At 42.8% G+C, this 19,654-nt stretch overlaps 1 protein-coding gene across 1 annotated transcript; it reads left to right on the forward strand.

Annotated features, from left to right (window-relative positions):
• Positions 1-1,384: 1,384 nt before the first annotated feature.
• On the forward strand, positions 1,385-17,780 carry LOC135261235 (low density lipoprotein receptor adapter protein 1-B-like). Its single transcript, XM_064347318.1, has 9 exons — positions 1,385-1,646; positions 7,076-7,218; positions 8,975-9,087; positions 10,038-10,152; positions 10,631-10,703; positions 11,313-11,408; positions 14,649-14,785; positions 14,958-14,992; positions 17,455-17,780. Exons 1-9 carry the CDS (start codon positions 1,562-1,564, stop codon positions 17,594-17,596), a joined length of 939 nt encoding a protein of 312 aa, XP_064203388.1. The 5' UTR covers positions 1,385-1,561; the 3' UTR covers positions 17,597-17,780.
• The last annotated feature ends 1,874 nt before the right edge of the window (positions 17,781-19,654 follow it).

Consider the following 19,654-nt stretch of genomic DNA (forward strand, 5'->3'; position numbering starts at 1 on the left):
TGGTGCAGTGAAAACCATGAATAAGTTGTACTATTATTCCATGGTGACTTCTGTGGTCTGGATGCTTCCCGATTCATGGTATGAGAGTATAATAAGGCCTACAGAACTGGTACCTTTCCTATGGCTTCGGTCTTTTCCTTAAGCACTTATCTTTATTTCCATACTGCATTCATTCACAGAGATGGCTACTGTGGTTCGTGGAAGGATGCTGTCAGCATTGGATTTGTGACAGCTGAGCTCATATTTCAGGCTGATATTAATTCCAGGGAGTGTTCTCAAAGTTGTTTGTTGATGTAAGTAAGGAGCAGATGACCCTCATGTCTGATTTGTGAGATCAAAGGAGAGGTGAGCTTCATTCTGCCACCTAATTCCTTTGGGTACTTAATACCTTCATGTCCAAGCACCAGATACACAGAGATAGACCAAAATTATGACTTCTATTAAAAAAAGTAACTTTTCAGATATTCAGAATTCGCCATATATTTCATAACTGGCTCTGGGAATGTGCAGAAGAAAATGATTAGATTTCCCCCCCACCAAGCTACAAGTAATCCCAGAGGATTTGAAACACGGTGTACGGCAGTAGTTTGGAATTTTCCTCTAACAGAAGTTCTTCCCTGGGGCATGTGTTGGTGATGTATGATACGAGACACGAGACATTCTACTACAGGTTTTACCCTTTTCCCAGATAATCGTTCATTTAAACACTTCAGTTTTTCCACGATACTTCTTAAGGGTTGACAGACAGTGAGTGTCTTATCTGGTGGTTTAAAACTTCCATTTAGCATTTGCAATCCAATAGGATATTCTGGACTGTCATCCTACAGAATGCGATGGGAGACATTTTATAAGTCACAAATAAGGTAACTTCAGTCAAATGAACTTGGTTTAATTAACCAAATGTGTCTCCTTTTACCTCCCTTTTGCTAATCTAATATCCGACACAATCTTCCTCTACCTTGCTTTATAGATGGCATTGCCCAAGGCGATTTACTATGCTTATTATTTTCGTGTACCCTAATCATGTATTTTCGTGTTTTGCATGGGATAAAATGAAACACAGGCTACCTAACGCGCAACTCACAAGTCTTCGCGACTGTTTACCGCATGCATTAACCCCAGTGACATGGGCTCACATTTTTATTTCAATCATATGCCCGCCAGAAGTTCATATCACATTATTTTGGATTTTAATAAATGAAGTTTTCTTCGACTAGTTGGCTAATTTAAATTAGCGTCAGAGGGGAACTATAGCTACATAGCAACGCACTTACCCAGATTTTGAGAGGTGTTACCTATTTTACGATTTAGGCTATAGTTTTCAAAGCAACGCGTCATGTATATTATCCGGTTGATTTACATAAATAACACCGCCCACCTTGGGCGAAACGCTTTAGAGCGTCGGCTCTTGGGTAATGTTTAAAACAGGTGGGAACACAACATTTAAAACAAAAAAGTTTGAGGGAGCGAGCACACCAACATCGCGCAGAGTTCTTCGAGCTGCGGTGGATCATATCCGGAGCTTGTTGGACTCGGTTCTCCCTTCACAGAACCATAAACTATGGATGCTTTGAAGTCGGCTGGCAGGGCTATTATTCGAAGTCCGAGTCTTGCGAAACAGTCATGGAGTGCAGGCAAACACAAAAGTAAGTTTTAGCTAAACATTGTAACTGATTCAATTCTTTCCCAAATGTTTCCGTTCATCGTTCGCAACAATGATTACCTAGTATCAGTATAGTCAGCAAAGTTACGAAAACGGGGCAGAGTTCCGAGGTTTGTACTTATTTGGTGAATATAGAAGAGCGTACCCATAATAGCTTGCAATTTACGTGTTGCTTGCCAATCAACTTAATTTTATCTGCCTGTTGATTAGGCTACCTCAAATGCAAGGATAGTGGACACATGCTACCAATTCAGAGCGCGTTGCTAGCTAACTGTTGTGCAGGCTGCAGGCGTGGAGCTAGATAGATAGCTGGACATTAGTTTTACACGAGCCTTTTATATCAGGTCGCATGTATGTGTAACAGTGGTTTAATGTGTCTGGTTAGTTATCTTGAAAATCCATGTTTTCAGAATTGGGTTAGCTATGTTACCTGCTTGGTTACCGGTGTCCAACTATGCAAACCAATTAATATGAGAACGTGAGCTAGAATCAAGATAGTCTATGCGTAGGTAAAATAGGGTATTTACGTTTTATTTATTTATTTATTTATTTATACGTTACATAGACTGTCTTCAAGGTATCCTGAACAAATTATTTATGTTACCCGAATGGTTAAACTTGCAAGATTGTTTTAATAATTCGGATGAAATGTCTATCTGTCGTTTTTCGAATAATCCTACAAATTAAATAGCCTACTGATATAACGCTGAATTTGTATTATGTGTGTCAGTTACTAACCCTCATCCTCAATTGTAGTGAATTATTTTGATCTATTCTTCCTCGATAATATTTTCTGCTGGAGCAAAAAGTTTCTTGTTGCACTTTTCATGAAAACCAAAGTTCTCTCGCACCATTATGAGTGTTATGTTTGTCTTGTATTTTAAAAAAAATCTCATTCTCTTATTCTCTTATGGAAAGAACCTGTTCAATCTTTATAATTATCTTACTATCTCAATAGTGTCAGACTGGTTTCCGACCGGATGTTTAGTTCTGTCTACCCTCAAACCTTGACTTGCTTCCATGTGACCTACTGCCAAGTCTCTCTGTACTCTTCTAATAGTTGTGCTTTTTACTGTAACTGTTTTACATTTGTGTGTGCACGTGAGAGCTTATGCTCACGACAGCTTATGTACTAACAACCATTTTAATTGATTTATTTACTGTTATTCAGGTAGACCAAAATAGTGCACGCATTAAGGTTATATCGACACCTGTATAGATGAAAAACTTGTCCTTGGAAATGCACTTCACAGCCATCTCTCACCTTCCCCTTTAGCCTGAATCATTTGTGTTTTTTTTTGCTGTAGAGGTTGTGGACTTGAATGCAGGAGGGGCATATTTGTTCTCCTCTGGGAACCAACTCATTCTGGAGCTGCTGCTGACCCACTTTCTGACTGGAATCCCAGCTATGTTTTTAAACTTGAGCAGCTTTACTCAAGTTGTGAACTGGACAGATCCTAGTGCTTTGATCCAGTCCTATGCTGTCATTTCATGGAGGGTTAGAAACGGGCATGTCTGACCGAGGGACACTTATGCTTACAGACTTCTCAGATAGACAGAACGGAAAAGTCTGGCAGTGGTTCACGTAATCTGTCTGGGCTATGTGCTACTTTTCTGGTGATATATTCTGGCAGTGTGGATACCTCTTGAACGTCATCATAACTTTCTGTGTTAGAGGTGTCCACCTATCATAGTCTATTTCAGACTGAGAATCAGGGACTAGACTATTTGTACTGTTGTTGCATCTGTGTGTGTCATTTAGCAAACTGCCCAGCCCTGTACAGTTTCTTTTTACTTTTAGAAATGTAGCTCAGGTAGTCAAAGACCCTCTATCTGTGGCCATCTGAGGATTTGACAGTGCTCTGCTATTCTTTTCATTACTGATTTTCTTGTAAGCTTTGGCTATTCAGTACAAACTTAACTCAGTAGGACATGGTAGCTAGTGGTTTTTATTGCATTTTTTATTTATTTTTATTTATTTATTTTTTAATTCTTGGTATCGGCTACAAAGGCTTTCTTCTGCTTTGACCAGATTGATTGCATCCTGCAGGAATATTTCATTTAAGATATTTACGATGGGGGCTGGTCCTCAGTGGCTATAGCCCATTGGTTCTGTACTTGGTACACTGGTAGGCATTCAGGCGTGTCTGTTAAGAGGACACGCATGCTTTTCAGATGCTATGCCTTTTCGTGCTTTCATATGCTTTGTGTTTAGGTTAGAATGCAGTTTTTTGGCCAGGGGTCATGATTTCACAGGTTTTCTCTGAAACCAAGGCCGTACTGTTGTAACATGTGCCTTGCGAAATGTGCTTTGAGCCCCCTTTAACCTAGTTTATGGAGATTAATACTCCTACATCTCATCACGTGAGTCTTTGAGTCTGGAGTTGTACTATGAAACCATGAATGTGTGCCTGGCATTTCTGAGGTGTAAGCTTGTGGTAATTGTTGTTCATCCTAGTAATTTCCTTTTTTATTTTTTATTTTTTGGAAGATGCTGCCTACCTATTGAATTGCTGTAATGAGAAACCTTGGGAATTTTGCCTCTTCTAAGGTAAAGTTTTGCCTGCAGCAGTTGTTTTAGGATGACTGTGACTGGTCAATAGTTTTCCTAGCAGAAGTACATTGTGCGTATGATTCATGGGACAGGCATGCAGGCTGTGCAGTGACTGGTGTGTAGAAATCACCACACACCATTACCAATGGGGGTCCCACCTGGGGAGAAGTTGTATGGCGATTGTGCTTGATATAGTAATCACTATTGACTGTGAAGAAATGTGAATAAATCATTTTTAAAACTTGTATAAATCGATCTGAAGGCCTGTTATTGTGGACCACAAGTTCTCATACAGAGTATATACAGAGTCACGTGTGTGGTACCAAAGTAACAGGTTTATGTCCCTGCTAGGGTCACAGGTGGCTACGCCAGTGTGGCCTGGTTCTGCTGTTTCCCAGTCGTAGTTTTGAGCAGACCTTTGGAAGGTCCCTAACTCTAACTCGTCTGATCAAAACAGGACTAACAATTTAAGGCATGATCTATAATTGATATTTATACTCAGAAATGGTGTATTTATCCCATAAAATATTTTTTTGTTCTGTTTCATATTGCTATTCCTCCTGCATATTACAGGAAAACGAATGTGATTCATGTGCTCCACAGATATTTGTGGGCTACAGTTTGTGAAGAACAATTTGTCCAATCCTTTTAAAATCACAAATTTCAGAACCACAATTTCACAGCATGTGCCATTTTTGATTATTGGACATTGGAACTTAATTCTACATTGTCACTGCAAAGAACATTACAGTTTTTTTGGGCACGCAAATGTAGTGCATTACGTACTTGGTGTAGTCTTATGTTTTTGCATGGTGTAATACTCAAGAGTTCCTGATTTACACAGGTCATGATGCCACAAAAATCGTTTTCGTTGGGTTGTCAGACCCAGGGCTGATGATTTGTGCCTCTCTGGCATCATCCCCACAAATGCATCTCTCTCCAGAGATGCAGAGAGGAAATGTCAGTTTCCACGGTGATTAAAGGTTGCAGGGTGCCTCACTAATCAGAATAAACTGAAATTGCCTGTCATTCTGGCTGTTGGGCTCACCCCTCCATTTCGTTTGTATGTGTGATAATTACTCCAGGCCCCAGTGTGGGGATGGGGAAGAGGGGGGTGCAACAGGACTGTGATATGGAGGGGGGGTTATTGATTGTTCCTGGAAAGGAGAGGAAATCTCAGGAGCCTTGGAATAAGTTATTTTTCACTTCTAATTTTCTTTTAAGGATGTAAATCTGGTTGTAGGGAGCTGCAGGTAACATGAAGGAAAACTCTGTGGATATCTCTGTGATTAAGCCTTGTGTTTACCTGGTCTTGAACTCTTTCATTTTCCCATGTCTGTGATGGGTTGACTCTACTCTCTCTCTCTTCACTTCCATGTTTCTACCTCTCTGTCACTGTCCTTGGTGTTGGACTTCATTCAGACAGCTTGTCAGTAGTGTTGTCTCCTGCTGCTTATCAGGAGCTGGCTGTTTACTGCTTTGCCTTGACTCCCTGCTGGCCCCGGGCATTCTGAGAACCTCAGAACCTGAACTTGATCATACCTACCTTCCACAGCTATTCCACAGCACGATGTGGATTTAGCACTGCTGGTCTGATCGTGGTGTCAGTCCGCTCTCCATTCACCTCTCTGGCTTTCTGGAGTTTAGCAGACGATTAGCAGAATCGCACAGGGTTTCATTGGAGAAACTGTGTTCAGATTGGCTGGGTCTCCTGAAGTTAATATTTATGGCACTTTGACTGGAGCTGGGCCCTGAGGTCAGTGCAGTGGTCATCGTTCAAAGGGAGTGGTGTTTGGGGTCCGTAGTAGAGTGGTCCCTCCCAGATTCAAGTCAGACTCAGTTGTGATAGCAGTCTCTAATCTTAGAGAGATTTGTCAGTCAAGCAGATTATCCATCTACTCAGTTAACACACAACTTCATTCAAAGTTTTATTCATTGTGAACGGGGGGGGGGGGGGGGAGTAGGTAGGAAGCCACAAGCTCTCACTGCATTTTTGTTTAAATTAATAAAATGGCTAGCTGAAGTAGGTGGAGCCTAGCTGTGTAGCCGGTAGGTGAGCCTTCCCAGCAGTGCCCTAATTGCAGTGCAGCGCAGGCTGGACTGCAGACCTGGACTCGCGCTCACGCTGCTGTTTGTGTTCTTAATGAAGCGTGCTGTAACTCTGCAACAGCTCCACCCCTTCTGAGGGGGATTATGAAAGGTAACATTGTAGCATCCTCCGGCACACCCTGTTATTCAGAGCTGGAAGTTCATGCTTATCTTTGCATTCCCGGTACACCTGTAAAAACAGTGTGTGAGCCGGGCTGCCCTTTCTGTGTGTGTCGGCGGGTGGACCTTGACATTGCCCCAGTGTTCCGGAAAAATAAAACCAAAATACTGCAGTTGGAGGCCTCTTGCGAACAACATCGATAACCAGACCCCATTTGTCTAATGATGCCCTCTTGAAAAATTGAAACCTTTTTTGCCAAGTACTGATGTATTTTAATTACAGCTAGGAATGTAATGTTTGCTAGCTAGTCAACAGTAGCTAATAACATTAATATTTTTATATAAAAGTGCAAAATTTGTATTTCCTCTGACTTTAATGCCCAAAATTGCCAATTTACTGTACACAACGCTACTGTAAGAGAATGAATTGGGCAATCTGAGAGAAGGTTTGAATATTAAGCAGTCTGCTCAGTGGTGAGCACGTGTGAAGTACAGTAGAGTCGACTGATACAGGGCTGTAGCAGTTGTCAAAGCTCTGTGCTTATACGCCTTGATGGCGGGCAGGCTGATTTTTGAGTTAGGGTTGATCAGTTTAATTTTCTGTCTTTTGAGGCTTTCGGCGAATGAAACATTTCATCATCTCCCCACAGAGCTCCCAGAGAACTGGACAGACACCCGGGAGACGCTTGTGGAGGGCATGACCTTCAACCTGAAGTACCTGGGCGTGACGCTGGTGGAGCAGCCCAAGGGCGAGGAGCTGTCTGCTGCTGCAGTCAAGAGGATTGTTGCCACAGTGAGTGCCTCTCCCACACTGGCAGTCCCCGTGATAGAGCCTGAATGGCTGTCTCCCACACAGTCATTCACAGGCATCCTTTTCATTGGTAATATACAGAGCTAGTAAATTACATTAGCCACAATGTGCTAGATGGATAGTTAGTTCTTTCTTTAGACAGCCTTCTTCTCTGGTCCAGAATATATTCTTGCTAATGCTTATTTTTTAAAGTCCATTTTAGAAGCCATAATGTGGAAGGTTCAGGTGAAGTAACTTGTTTAGTGGCTCAATAACAGCATCTCTCTTGAGATATGGACCGTCAACCCTTTCCTGTGTCCAAACCAAATTTTTCCCACCTCTGGCGACAGCTCCCTGACAGGTGCTAGAGGTTTTGAAGGCCTTTTGTTTTGACTGATAACATACTGTTGTCCTGAATGGAAAGGCCTGTAACTTGCTGTTTTTCTCCTGAAATGTGGGAAATGCTGCCATGTGCAGTGGGTTAATCCAACAGCAGCAGCTGCTTAAAATACTTAAAGTTTTTTTTTTTGTCAGATTAGGGCCCGAGGTCAGGGATCTCAGCAGTGAAGGAGCACACAGTGCTGCTCGGTTTTATTTTTTGGTCTCCTCCACCAGTAGTTTTTCAGTAATTGGCATGCAGTTGTGTATTTCCTTGCAGTTTATTTTTTTATAGTTTTGGTGAGGCAATTTTATTGGATTGAATCTAGTTTCTGCTCAGCATTAGTTTACCATACCGGGCTATACATGATGCCTCACTCTGGAAAGACGTTTGTTTGTACAGGAGTAGATTGTCATTACTGATGTACAGAAACCATCCTGTTATAGTATAGAATGAGAGAGAAACGGCTGCATTTGGGGCTGGTCCCTAATTTCTTGGGTTTCAATCACGTGTGTAAAGACTCCTTACCGTGCAAAGCAGTGGGCTGCTGATTCTGTGCTCCTGGGCTCTTATAGCAAATGTTAGCTGAGACAGAACAGCAGAAAACACTCTGGTGGCTGCGGCGTGTGAAGGAATGTATTCCAGAGATCTCCAACCTTGTTCCTGGAAAGCCGCTTCTACATTTTTTCCACATCACCCTAAATCACCTTTGGAGCTGAGGGGGCCCACTGTAACCACTGGCAAATAACGCCAGCCAGTCGTAAAATATAGGTTAAAGGCGAATGACGTCTCAGTGGGTGCAAGATCACTGGGGTGTTCTGCGTGGTGTTTGTTTTTTCAGAACATTGACTTTGGTCAGTACTTCAGAAAAGCAGCTGGGACTGAACAGTTATAAACCTTGGTGATGTTTTTCCGTAAAGCTCTATAGGTCACCGTACAACTGGGCATATGTTAAGCAAGCTGTTTACACAAATGCACCTTAATCGGGTTCAATGCTCGTCAATGCCAAAGACCCAACAGTGAATGTAGTGTGTACCGTCTAGTGCAGAAAAAGGCCTATGCTATGAGCTTGATTCTGTGCAGTGGAAAGTATACCCTGTAGGGAATATTTTTCTATATTATACTGAAGGCGAGTTATTTTATAAGGGGATAGAGAAGCACAAATCATGAATGTTTCCCCAGTGTATTGTCGTGGCACGAAGGGTTGAGAGAGTACTTTCAGTGTAACTGCATTGCAGCGGAAAAACAAAGTTCACATTTCTTATTTTTAATTTCTCAATGAGCACTAGATCTCTTGTATTTCAGCGCTTATTACTGTGTGTGTGCGTGCGCGCGCGTGCACTTCTGCATGTGCACACGCGTGTGTCTCTGTCCACACAGGCCAAAGCCAGTGGAAAGAAGCTCCAGAAGGTGACCTTAAATGTATCCCCCCGGGGCATTATCCTGTATGACAGCTTGTCCAACCAGGTGATCGAGAACATATCAATATACAGGTGGGTCATGTGAAAATCATTTTTTGTGTGAAATGCTATGTTTCAGCTTTGCTCACACTGTGGTTAATGGTAAACCGCAGAGGTTTTATTTCACGTTCTCTCCATTCCACCTCCATTGGTCACAGGAGATTTGCAGTGTTTCTCCTCTGAGAGGGAGAGGGAGATGGCGGAAAGTGCCGGAGATGCCTCCTATAAATCTCACTCTCTTAGAAGCTGATGGTATGGCAGTTTCTAGACTGTGCTGCCGACTGCAGTTTTACCCAAACGAGCCTGTAAATTTCTGTGCAGCCTCCCTGGGCTGGGGCCTCATCTACAGGCCTAAAAACTCGGATCTGTTTCTTCTGCGCAGTTTTCAGACCGCCTGACCGCACAGCCCCTGCACAGACCTTTTAAGCAGCATTCATCTCATTTACAGCTTGCTGCGCCCCCTCTCTGGCTCCGGTTACCAGTAAATGCTCTGCGTTCCTTCTGTAGTCACGCCTTGCAGAAAGAACTGTACTGAATAGAAGGCCAAAGTGGTCACCATAGCTAGCCACAGAAATTCTTTAATGGTGATGATAAAAACATTCCCTGCCCCTTTTATTCGCTCGGTTTTCAGTTCTGAAGGAAATGGGTAAGATCTTTGCATAGAACTGGCTTATGAGATTGTTTGCTTTACAGTGGTGTGACATATAAAATAAGAGATAATAGCATCCTGTTGTTCACACATTGCTATCTATGGGTCATGGAGGACACTACCCCATTTACCAGAGTGTATTATGTTAGATACACATCTCATAATGAAAGAGCTTTTCCAATTGTTTAAGATCCAGCATGTATAAGATCAGAGCTTTGTTCTCTGAATCCTGACTGTTTTATCACATAGTTTGTCTGTCCTGTGGCTTCTCTGCATTTGTTTGGAGTGGATTTGTGCAATTCCCTGTTACCGTTAAGTAACCGTGACCCTACAGGATATCGTACTGCACGGCCGACAAGATGCACGACAAGGTATTCGCCTACATCGCCCAGAGCCAGCAGAACGAGACGCTGCAGTGCCACGCGTACCTCTGTACCAAGAGGAAAGTGGTGAGTGCCAGCAGGAAACGAGGGCCGTGGTGTGGTCGGTCCCTGCAAGGCATCGTGGGAGTTTTGTTCGTGTGAACTTTCAGTCCTGTTTGCACTTTTGAAAGGGGAAACTGCAGTGCTATTGCAGTGTATTTCTCAGCCAGTGAAACGTGCCTTGTCTTGCAGTTTCCTCCAACCACCACTTCTCCCAGAGGGGTATAAATAGCAAAGAGATGCTCCACACCCTTTTTTGCTAAACATGCTGTTTAAAGCTCATTTCCTCCCAGCTGAATATCTGAATGAGGTTGTCATACTGGATCGCTCTAATCGCCCTAAGATGCCATCAGCTGTCATTCTTCCTTGTAAAGCTAGTTAGATTCCTGGCTAACACACAGTGTAGCAAGAACATTTTAGCGACAGGTCAAGGTTGCCACAGTGTTACAGGAACGTTATGTTTTTTACTTTCTCTCCGTCTCTCTCTCTCTCTCCCTGTTCCCAGGCGCAGGCTGTGACTCTAACTGTGGCGCAAGCCTTCCGAGTGGCCTTTGAGTTCTGGCAAGTCGCCAAAGAAGGTATCCATGGTTTCATCTGAGATGGCGAGGCTGGTTGCAATCCTTTCTCAGTCCCTTTGAAACAGGAGACTCCAGTTTGCTGATTTTCCTCAACCATTAGCGTTTTTGAGCAGGGCCCTAATGTTAAGATCTCAGTTGTCTTGAATTTGGCCCTTTTGCAGGTTTAACAGTGAAGACATGTTGCCATTTTTATCATAACCTTGAAGCATGAGCATTGCCAGATAATATAGTGCCGCAGTTTCCCCTCACTGTTTTGACTCTTAGATAATTGGTGCATTTGTGATGACAGTGTTGGAAAGTATTGATGATAAATATATCGGCCGTGTGAGTGGAACTTTAGGTTGTGTTTAAGGGGTGGAGTGCAATCAAACCACAAAATGTATTTTCTTCCTTTTTTTTGGAGGGGGGGGGGGCCTCCCTCCAAAAAAAGGAAGAAAATACATTTTTCACCAGCCCAGTCATCACAACAAATGCCATGTTTGGTCGCATTTCCTGGCTCCAAATTTTGAATGGCAGTGCTCGGTGCTGTGACTTGCCGTGATGGTTTTGGAAGTGCTTCCTTTGTTGTGGTGACTGATCTGTTCATCCTTTCTGACCTTCCGTGAGCAGAGAAGGAGAAGTGGGTGAAGTCTGGTTCTGATGGTGAAGTGACCAGCAGCTCCCAGTCCGAGAGGTCTGCGAGCATAGCCAGCCTCAAAGGAGGGGGTAAGTTTCCCCACAGACAAACTGGGCCACTGCACTTAGCTGCTGTGGATCAGTCTTTGAGTGGTGCTGGCAGTACATCTTGGTGTTAGATTTTGCGGAGGCTGAAATGGTGCTTGCATACTCCTTACATATGTGAGTATTTGTATTGGTGACTGGTATTTAGCAGATCTAATGAAGGTGTGTCCTTGGTCTGAAAGTCTCTGTCCTTTCACATTCCCACTATTCTGTTCTATACTTTCATTCATTCACTCACTCACCGTCTCACACACACACTTTTACCCTCTTCCTCACTCTTTCTCTCACACATTCCTGTTCTGAATGATGGAGGTAAGCATGAATCTCCCGGCACATCCTCCATAGGCGTGGGTGCAGATCTGTTTCTTATGGGGTGGAGTCCTCGTGTGCAAAACCTGGTTTCTGGTGCCTTGTTGTCACAGCTGTTTTTGCTGAATTCCACCTTCACGACCGTGGCCTTGACCTTAAGGTTAACTTTCCCTCATTATGGGCTACCCTGAGTGTGTGTAAGGAGAAGCCTCCCACTACTAGGACTAGGACAGCGTCTGCATGATTAAGGTTCTCTGAGAGGCCAGCAGCTACCAGGAGCACACATTCATGAGAACTAATATTAAGAAAAATGATTCAGGGCTTCTGAAGGAAGGTGGCAGTCAAAAGCACTTAATGCTTTTTCACTTTGTTGTGTTTGATTGCCCTGGTCCACTTTTCTATGTTAGGAGGTGGAATTATCCATTGATTTCAAATGATCACTCCAGCCTGTGTACTAATGGTTAATCAGAATAGTAGATGCAAGCTTATCAAGCTTTCTGGTCTAGGGAGTACACTATGGCCTTTTTTTGTTATCAGGACTGAGAAATGTTCAAATCCTCAGACATTTGGTGTCTGATAGCTCAGGATGAGCAAATTACTCCACAGTGAATTTAAAGTTTTGATTGCCAGCTGTCTCCCAAGGAGGTTGATTTTCAAACATTCTTCTTCCAGTGCATTCTGAACAAGAAATAATTAGGATTGGGATCGGCAGCAATTGTTACGCTTGATTATTGTAATACTGTAGATCATAAAAGGCTGCATCATAATTGGGTTGTATTAAATCTTCTGTTTTGTATTGTATTATTGGAATATACAGTAAAACATCTTAAGTACAAATTTCAACCAGGTACAGAGCCCTGACCTCAACCTCATCCAACACCTTTGGGATCAGTTAGAAAACCATCTGAGAGCCAGGCGTAATCGACCAATCTGTGGCCGAGCTCACCAGTGCTCTTCTGGCTGAATGGAAGCAAATCTATGCAGCAATACTCTCTAATATCTGGTATAAAGCCTTCCCAGAAGAGTGGAGGTTGTTATAGCAGCAAAGGTTGGACTAACTTCATATTAATGCCCATCATTTTGGATGTAATGTTGGGTGTCCACATAGTTTTGGCCATGTAGTGTATATAAAATGTTAAGGTTAAAACTAATTCAGTTGTATAATGAAGTTTGCATTACTAGGAGTCTCCTCAGTAAAACTAAATTGTTGAATTGACATTTCAGTTTGCTGCAGGGGGAGGTTTCACTTCCCTAATTATGTTGGCACATTAATAAAAACTTGTCATTTTCCCAGTATTTTCTTGAGGTACAGCTTGCAGATCCAAAATGGAACCGCAGCCACTGCAGCATGTTTGTAGTTGTATTCAATGCTATTATTATCGAAGTATAGCTAAAGTGCAGTCTGGTCCAAATGGGATTGTCTGTCTTCTGTAAATCATTATACAGTAGTGATATGAATATAGAATATACCTTAGACTCTCTTCCTGTTTTTGGCACTGTAGGTTTCTGTCATCACTGCTTCTTTCAGAGGTGCAATTTAGTATAATGACCTTGGTGCGTATGTGGGTGTATAATCTGCCTTATCATACCAGCTGTCTTAATGGCGTACTGCTAATTTTGTGATATTTAAGTGAAATTATGGCTGCTGCTTCTGTTCTGGTGTACCTGTTGTGTCCGTCCCATTGCTGCATGTTTTCAGCTTTCACAAATCAACAACATCTGTAACCCTAGGTCTGTGAAATGCATCCAGTATGTGACCCAATTCACATGCCAGTTGCCTGCGTCCGAACAGTAGTTTAGTCTCAGGAGTATTTGGTTTTGAATTACCCCTATGTCAGTAATCAACCATCTTGCTTTTCTTTAATGTGTCACCCTAATTATTAAATTTGCAGTGGGACACTGTGTGTGTGAGGGGGGGGGAAGGTCTTAGTCTATTGGACCAAAATTGGATGATGTGTGAAAGGCAGAAGTCTAATGGCCGACCTGCCTGGTCTGCGTTGAACTAGAAGCAGCTGTGGTCTGCTGCATCCCAGACAAGCTCTGCTGGACTGTTTCAGGAACGTGTGCCCCCCTGCCACCCTGTCCCCGCTGCGGGTGGGGTGGGGAATGGGCTGTTGGCCAGAGGTGTTGGAAAAGTTGAAACGGACTCTTTTGGTAGATGCTTATGTGATCCTCTGACCAAAATGGTGAAACCGACATGAATAGGAGGCGTGCTGCAATTACTCCGTGTGCGCTTCATTGGTTAGTGGGTCAGGTTTCTGTCCCCACAAGCTGCCAACAGCAACTACAGACATGCGCGTACACACAGACCATCTGGGTTTTTCAGGTTCTGTGCTTAAACTGAGGAGAGGTGAGCCTGAGTCCAGCCGGTCTCCGTTTCTGTGGTGCCTCCAGACTGTCGATCCGAACATTATACAAATATTTATTAAGTTCCTCTCGGCTCTCTAACTCCTGGAGTTAACTGCTAAAGACCTTGTGGATTACCTCATGCAATACATCTGCCATCCTGGCACTGGAACCAAACGCTGCTTTGTTTGTTTTGCTGGTATTGGAATTTTTACAGCTTTTACAAAAAGAAAAAAGAAAAACTTCCTGGAAGATGGAGGTGGTGCTTGGTCAAGTGTGAATTGTAGTCCATAGACCATGACAATACAGCAGGGGCTAATAACAAATGGAAGATCCATTACTCAAAGACTGTCATTATTTTAATTTTGTTTTAAGCTGTGCATAATGCAACTACATCTTAACGGTGTGTGTGTGCATGTATGTCTCTTCAAACAACTTCTCAGAAATGAAATTTGTCAGCCGAGACATTTAATGTGTAATTAGGAAAAGCTCATTAGTCAGCTGCTCGGCGTATTGTCTCTGAACAGGATGATGGAGCTTTTCTGTTTGTTTGTTTTCTCGCTGCCTCAGAAGTCGCTACGGGGAACCTGTTGGATTTGGACGAGGGTGCCATCGCCGGGCTTGCCAGCCTGCGCGAGGATTCCGGCCATCTGGACGATGCCTTTGTGGCACAGTGCCATCATGCAGAAAACAACAATACCATATGGGTAAGGGGGGCCCGCGGGTCGCCCGGGCCACGGGCACATCCTGCATAGCGCTCGCCAGGGCCTGGGGGCTTTGGAGAGGGCACTCTCAACTTCTGTCCTTCCGCTTTGCAAAGTTTCTGTCATCTGTTTCTCGTTTTGGTGTGAAGTGCTCAGTCCTGTTTCCCCCTCACAGGAACTCGATGATGGTTTGGACGAAGCCTTTTCCAGGTGAGCCTTGTTTACTAAAAACTGTTTTATCCTTCAGTTTGGAAGTGCTCCTGATTATGACATCGCTTGTGCGTATGAACAAGATGCCCGCAGCTCAGTGTGAGGCTTCAGTCTTATCTGTCTTTAAAGTAACCATTTCCTGTTGTCTTTTTCACCGTGGTGAATTAGTTTTTTTGGTTTGTTCTCTCGTTTATGTAGCTTTACGTAAAACATGGATTTAGCATGTTCTATTAAGACACATGTCTGGCGAGCTGTCAGTTGAGAATGAGGACACGGCCTGAGGTCCTGTTTATTTCAGAACATTTGCATACCATACGCTGAAAATGAAGTACCTTTATACCAGTTCTGTTCGGTGATGGACAAACCAAATAATGGTCCTGTTTTCAGGTGATGTGTGATCATGCCGTTTTAAAACTGAGAAATTTGACATTTGGTGTCATGTCTGCATAAAGGCCTTCTCAGAGAAACCAGTGCGTTTTCATTTTCATGGATATGCAATAAGTTGAAATTTGGCCATGCTTAAAATGCATTCTTTTCTGATGCAGCCCTTTTTTGGAATCACATTTTCCAGTAAGAACTTAAATTTGAAGATGGCCAAAAACTTGTGAAGTAAAGGTATTAGTTTCAACCACAGAAATTGATTTGGTTATGTTGAGTGAGAATCTGGTGGAAAAGTCTGTGCACAACATATAATTAGTATACAGTGCCACCTACTGAATACAGCAGGTATTGCTTCATGTTTCATACAGCTCTTAGGATGTGAACAAAAATTATTTTGTCTAGTGTTTCATACATCACACATGGTAAGCTAGGTGTCACCTCCAAGATGCCTAAAGTTGGCTGTGCCAAAAATATTCTTCTACAGTTGTAATTAGTCGTAGGCGACTGATGACAGGCGTTCGATTTTTAGCAGCAGTCTGATTCTCGCATTCTTTTTACGCCCCCAGCCGCAGTCTGGATAGCTTTCAGTCACCAACAGGTAACGGTGTTTCTGGGACGTGACCAAAGTACTGTTTGCCAGAGCTCTGCTCACCCCTTTAACCCCCCCCCCCCCACCCCACCCATCTTATGACCTCCATACTCCTCCCTTCAGTGACATGGTCACCCCTGATACCAGCATCTCCATTCATTGTGGTAGATAGTTTGTGATTGCGAAGTGCTTGCAAACATCCCATTGGAGAGGTTCAGAACTCTGCCATTCTGTCGAAATGAAATGTTGGCGATGAGGTAATGTTGTGATGTATACCACAGTCAAGACTAGGTCAGATGGAAAAAGCCTCGACCTCATGAATCAGAGAATCCCAGCATGGCAGGGTACTGAGGTGGACCAATGTCTGACATCATCATTTTAATCTGATTCAGTCATTCACCACTACAGCTGTGGCACAGATTTGCATTTCTTATGCAGAACACTAATGGAGTACATCTGTTAGGAATTGTTCTGTGAAAAGCTTACTTGTTTACTTTGCAGGTATCTCATGTGCATCATAATAAATCATGCCATTCTTTTAAAAATATTTTTTATGGTCGGCTAGGCATGAACCAAGCCTACTAATGCAGTCAGCTGTGCAATGCAGATTTATAAATTGTAAAACCCGCCCATTTCTCTTTTTCATAGAACCACTGGTGCCTTTAAGTGTCAAGTGTGTATGCATCTTCTCGCACTTGGAATCATAAAGGATTGATTTGTGCCGGGAATATAGAGTGATATGCAGCTAGGAGCAAATTAATGAGTAGTTTGTATCTTGGAATCATGTGGTAAACATAAATGTTGGCCTTCTAGGTTTTCACTACAGTATGCATTCCTGTGATTCATTTAGATGGTGAATTGGGTTCAAGTAAAGCATTATGTCTTTGTTATTCACCTTTGAACTTTTCTAATCTGAGCCTGAGATGCTGCTCATGTGCTGGTGACCTGAATTAAACTGTGCTTTTCCTTATACTTAAAGTTTGTACCATTACATGGCGTGTAGACATACATTCAGTTGTTTCTGTGGTTGATTCAGAGTGTTATTAATTTATAGTTATAAATGCTGTGTACTTTCATTGTGCATTTTGGAATAGATGTTTTTATGAATCGGCTGTCTGACCCATTAAAAGTATACAGATTTATTCGCTGGGTGTATCTTGTGCCCAGCTGTTCTAGCCAGGCTCTGTGAATAAGATTTGTTTGCAGTGGGCACTGCATGCTCGGCCCCTGAGAGAGGAGATGACCTTTAAAACAGGGCTGGGTGTCGGCAGCAGAGTGTCTGGTATCAGGTTGTCTGAGTCACGGCTGTGATACGAGTAGCTTCCCCCGTCAAACTGCGTTAACATAGCAAGCAATGAAGCTAACCTTTCATACGAATACGTTGCCCAGCTTCCCGTTGCATGCTGCACCCAGCTTTGAATGGGTGAAGCTCAGTCCCGATGCTCTCCTTTACAGTTTTCCCCTTCCCTCCCCCCCCTCCCCTCGTTTCTAGGCTCGCTGAATCTCGTACTAACCCCCAAGTCCTGGACATTGGGGTGACGCCTCAGGACTTAAACGCCAACGAGTGCCTGCTGTCTCCTAGCGACTGGGAGAACGCCAACGCCGCCAACGGAGAGGACCTGTTCCGGCTGTGAGTGCAGTGACCCCCCCGGCCGCGGCGGGAGGGGGAGGCGCGCAGCCGGTGCTCCCTGGAGGGCCCACTGCCAGCTCCCCGTGGGCTCTAGCTGGGAGGACCACTGACCCGGCCCAGATCACTGATGTGTGCTGTCTGTTTCCGCAACGCCTTCACCAGAGCAATAATAAACTATTCAAACCAGTCATCTCTTTTAAAACGTTGCATCTTACCATAATTAAAATGCAGGATCTTTGTTAGTCATCTTATTTGACATTTTATTCTCCCCCCATACCCAAATGCCAGATTTGTATACATGTATCAAAATGATTATATATTTTTATGTGCATAGTAGTGTAATAGTATTGTACATGATAACTGTGAAGGGATTTGGCCAAGGGTCTTCCTCATTGACCAATTAGATCTTTCTGCAGTGTTTAAAGTGGTTCTAGATTGGATAGCATGTTCAAACCAGCATGTGCCCTCCCTCTGAATGGCTGTGTGCTGCAGATGCTAGTGTAAGACACTAATGAGTATTTAGCAAGATAATGGCTAGGGCATTTGTGGAATGATACTGAAAATTTGCACATGTGAAACTGGTCACACCTCAGTTCCACTCATTATGAGTGAAGGCCTAGATTTAAGGAAAGTTGGAGGGGTTCTGTGAGATGCCAGGCTTCATGAGTCACTACACCTGGGGAAATATCTGTCTGTTCCTGTAGGTCGTTTCACATTGGAACAGTCAAAATGTGCTGCGTGAAAGGTTATAGAAGTTTAAAAAACTCAGGAGAACTTGTGTAATGGATAACAAATTTCCCAGCCATTGCACTCCATGGAACCTGAAAAATGTAGAGGACTAATGCAAATTCACCCCCAGCTTCCACAGCCCGTAGTGCCTTGAATCTAGCAGATGAAACCTAGTATAGGCATTTCCATTTATTTAGCAAGTGAATATAACAAGTCCATTTTTGCCCAAAGGCAGGTGCATGTACTTCTCTTTGCCTTCATTATTATACCTGTTTGGTACAGTATAATTGGATAAAGCTATTGCAAAAAGACTGTAGCAGTAAAACCTCAATGATTTGGTAATTTGATAAACAATGGAACTGAATACAGTAATTGCACAATATCCATACCATGTTATACTCGTTATTAAACACGTTGGTAAATAAAACGTAAGGAGTTGGGTTTTGATTGTGTATCATCTTTTTACCAGTTCACAGTTCATGGGCAGCTTGCAACACACAAAATGTTGACGTGGCAAACGTCTGGTAAATGTGGACAGGGCAAGCCATTTGAAAACACTCCGGTTTACAGAACAAAATATCTATATACGAGAAGCCATTTCATGTAAAATGGCTAACTAAACACCCTGGTGAATTAACAGAAAATAAATGCTCAATATTTTAATGTGCAAAAAAATTTAAGGCATGTAGAACAAGAACTTCAAAATTCTATATATACTATATTTCTGAGTTGAGAATGATTTTGACCTGCTCTTAATGGAAGCTTTAGACAGAATATGGTGTGGTGATTTATCTTGCATTTTGCCTTTAGCTTTCATGTAATGGTGCAATGTACTGCCAATAAAATTCTGAAGTATGTGGTTCTCACCACTAGGAGGAAGCAGTTTTACACAGCACAGACCTTAAATGTGCATGACACAAATACTAAACGTCAAAAGGAAGCCTGTTTTCCTGTTGTTCCTTTATAATTTAGTGTGAATCGAAACTGATGCACAAACCCATTTCATCTGCAGAGATAAATCTGTTTAATTTCAGGGAAAGATTTCTGTTTTACGGTTAGTGTACTGGTTTCCTACTCCCCCTCTACGATTTCATTATTTGATATCCATGCTAAAGACAGATGAATTGTGATTATTTTCTTAATTCATGGTACAGACCTGTCCTGATATTATTTTATACATTATCAATTAGATAGTGATCTCTTCAGCTTTGCGCCTCTCGGCTCTCAATTACAGAATCTGCAATGAGGTTGTTTTGCCCTCCTCCGCTACTACCGATGGAGAATATTCAAAGAACATATTGTGCTACTGTTCACATTTCAGCTGGCCATAGAA

Source organism: Anguilla rostrata, chromosome 8, assembly GCF_018555375.3.
Source record: "Anguilla rostrata isolate EN2019 chromosome 8, ASM1855537v3, whole genome shotgun sequence".
Lineage (NCBI taxonomy): Eukaryota > Metazoa > Chordata > Actinopteri > Anguilliformes > Anguillidae > Anguilla > Anguilla rostrata.

Coding starts and splice junctions, on each gene's coding strand:
- LOC135261235 (XM_064347318.1), top strand. CDS start 1,562: ATGGATGCTTTGAAGTCGGCTGGCAGGGCTATTATTCGAAGTCCGAGT. Junction 9,088..10,037: donor GAGAACATATCAATATACAG/GTGGGTCATGTG, acceptor GTGACCCTACAG/GATATCGTACTGCACGGCCG. Junction 14,993..17,454: donor TTGGACGAAGCCTTTTCCAG/GTGAGCCTTGTT, acceptor CCTCGTTTCTAG/GCTCGCTGAATCTCGTACTA.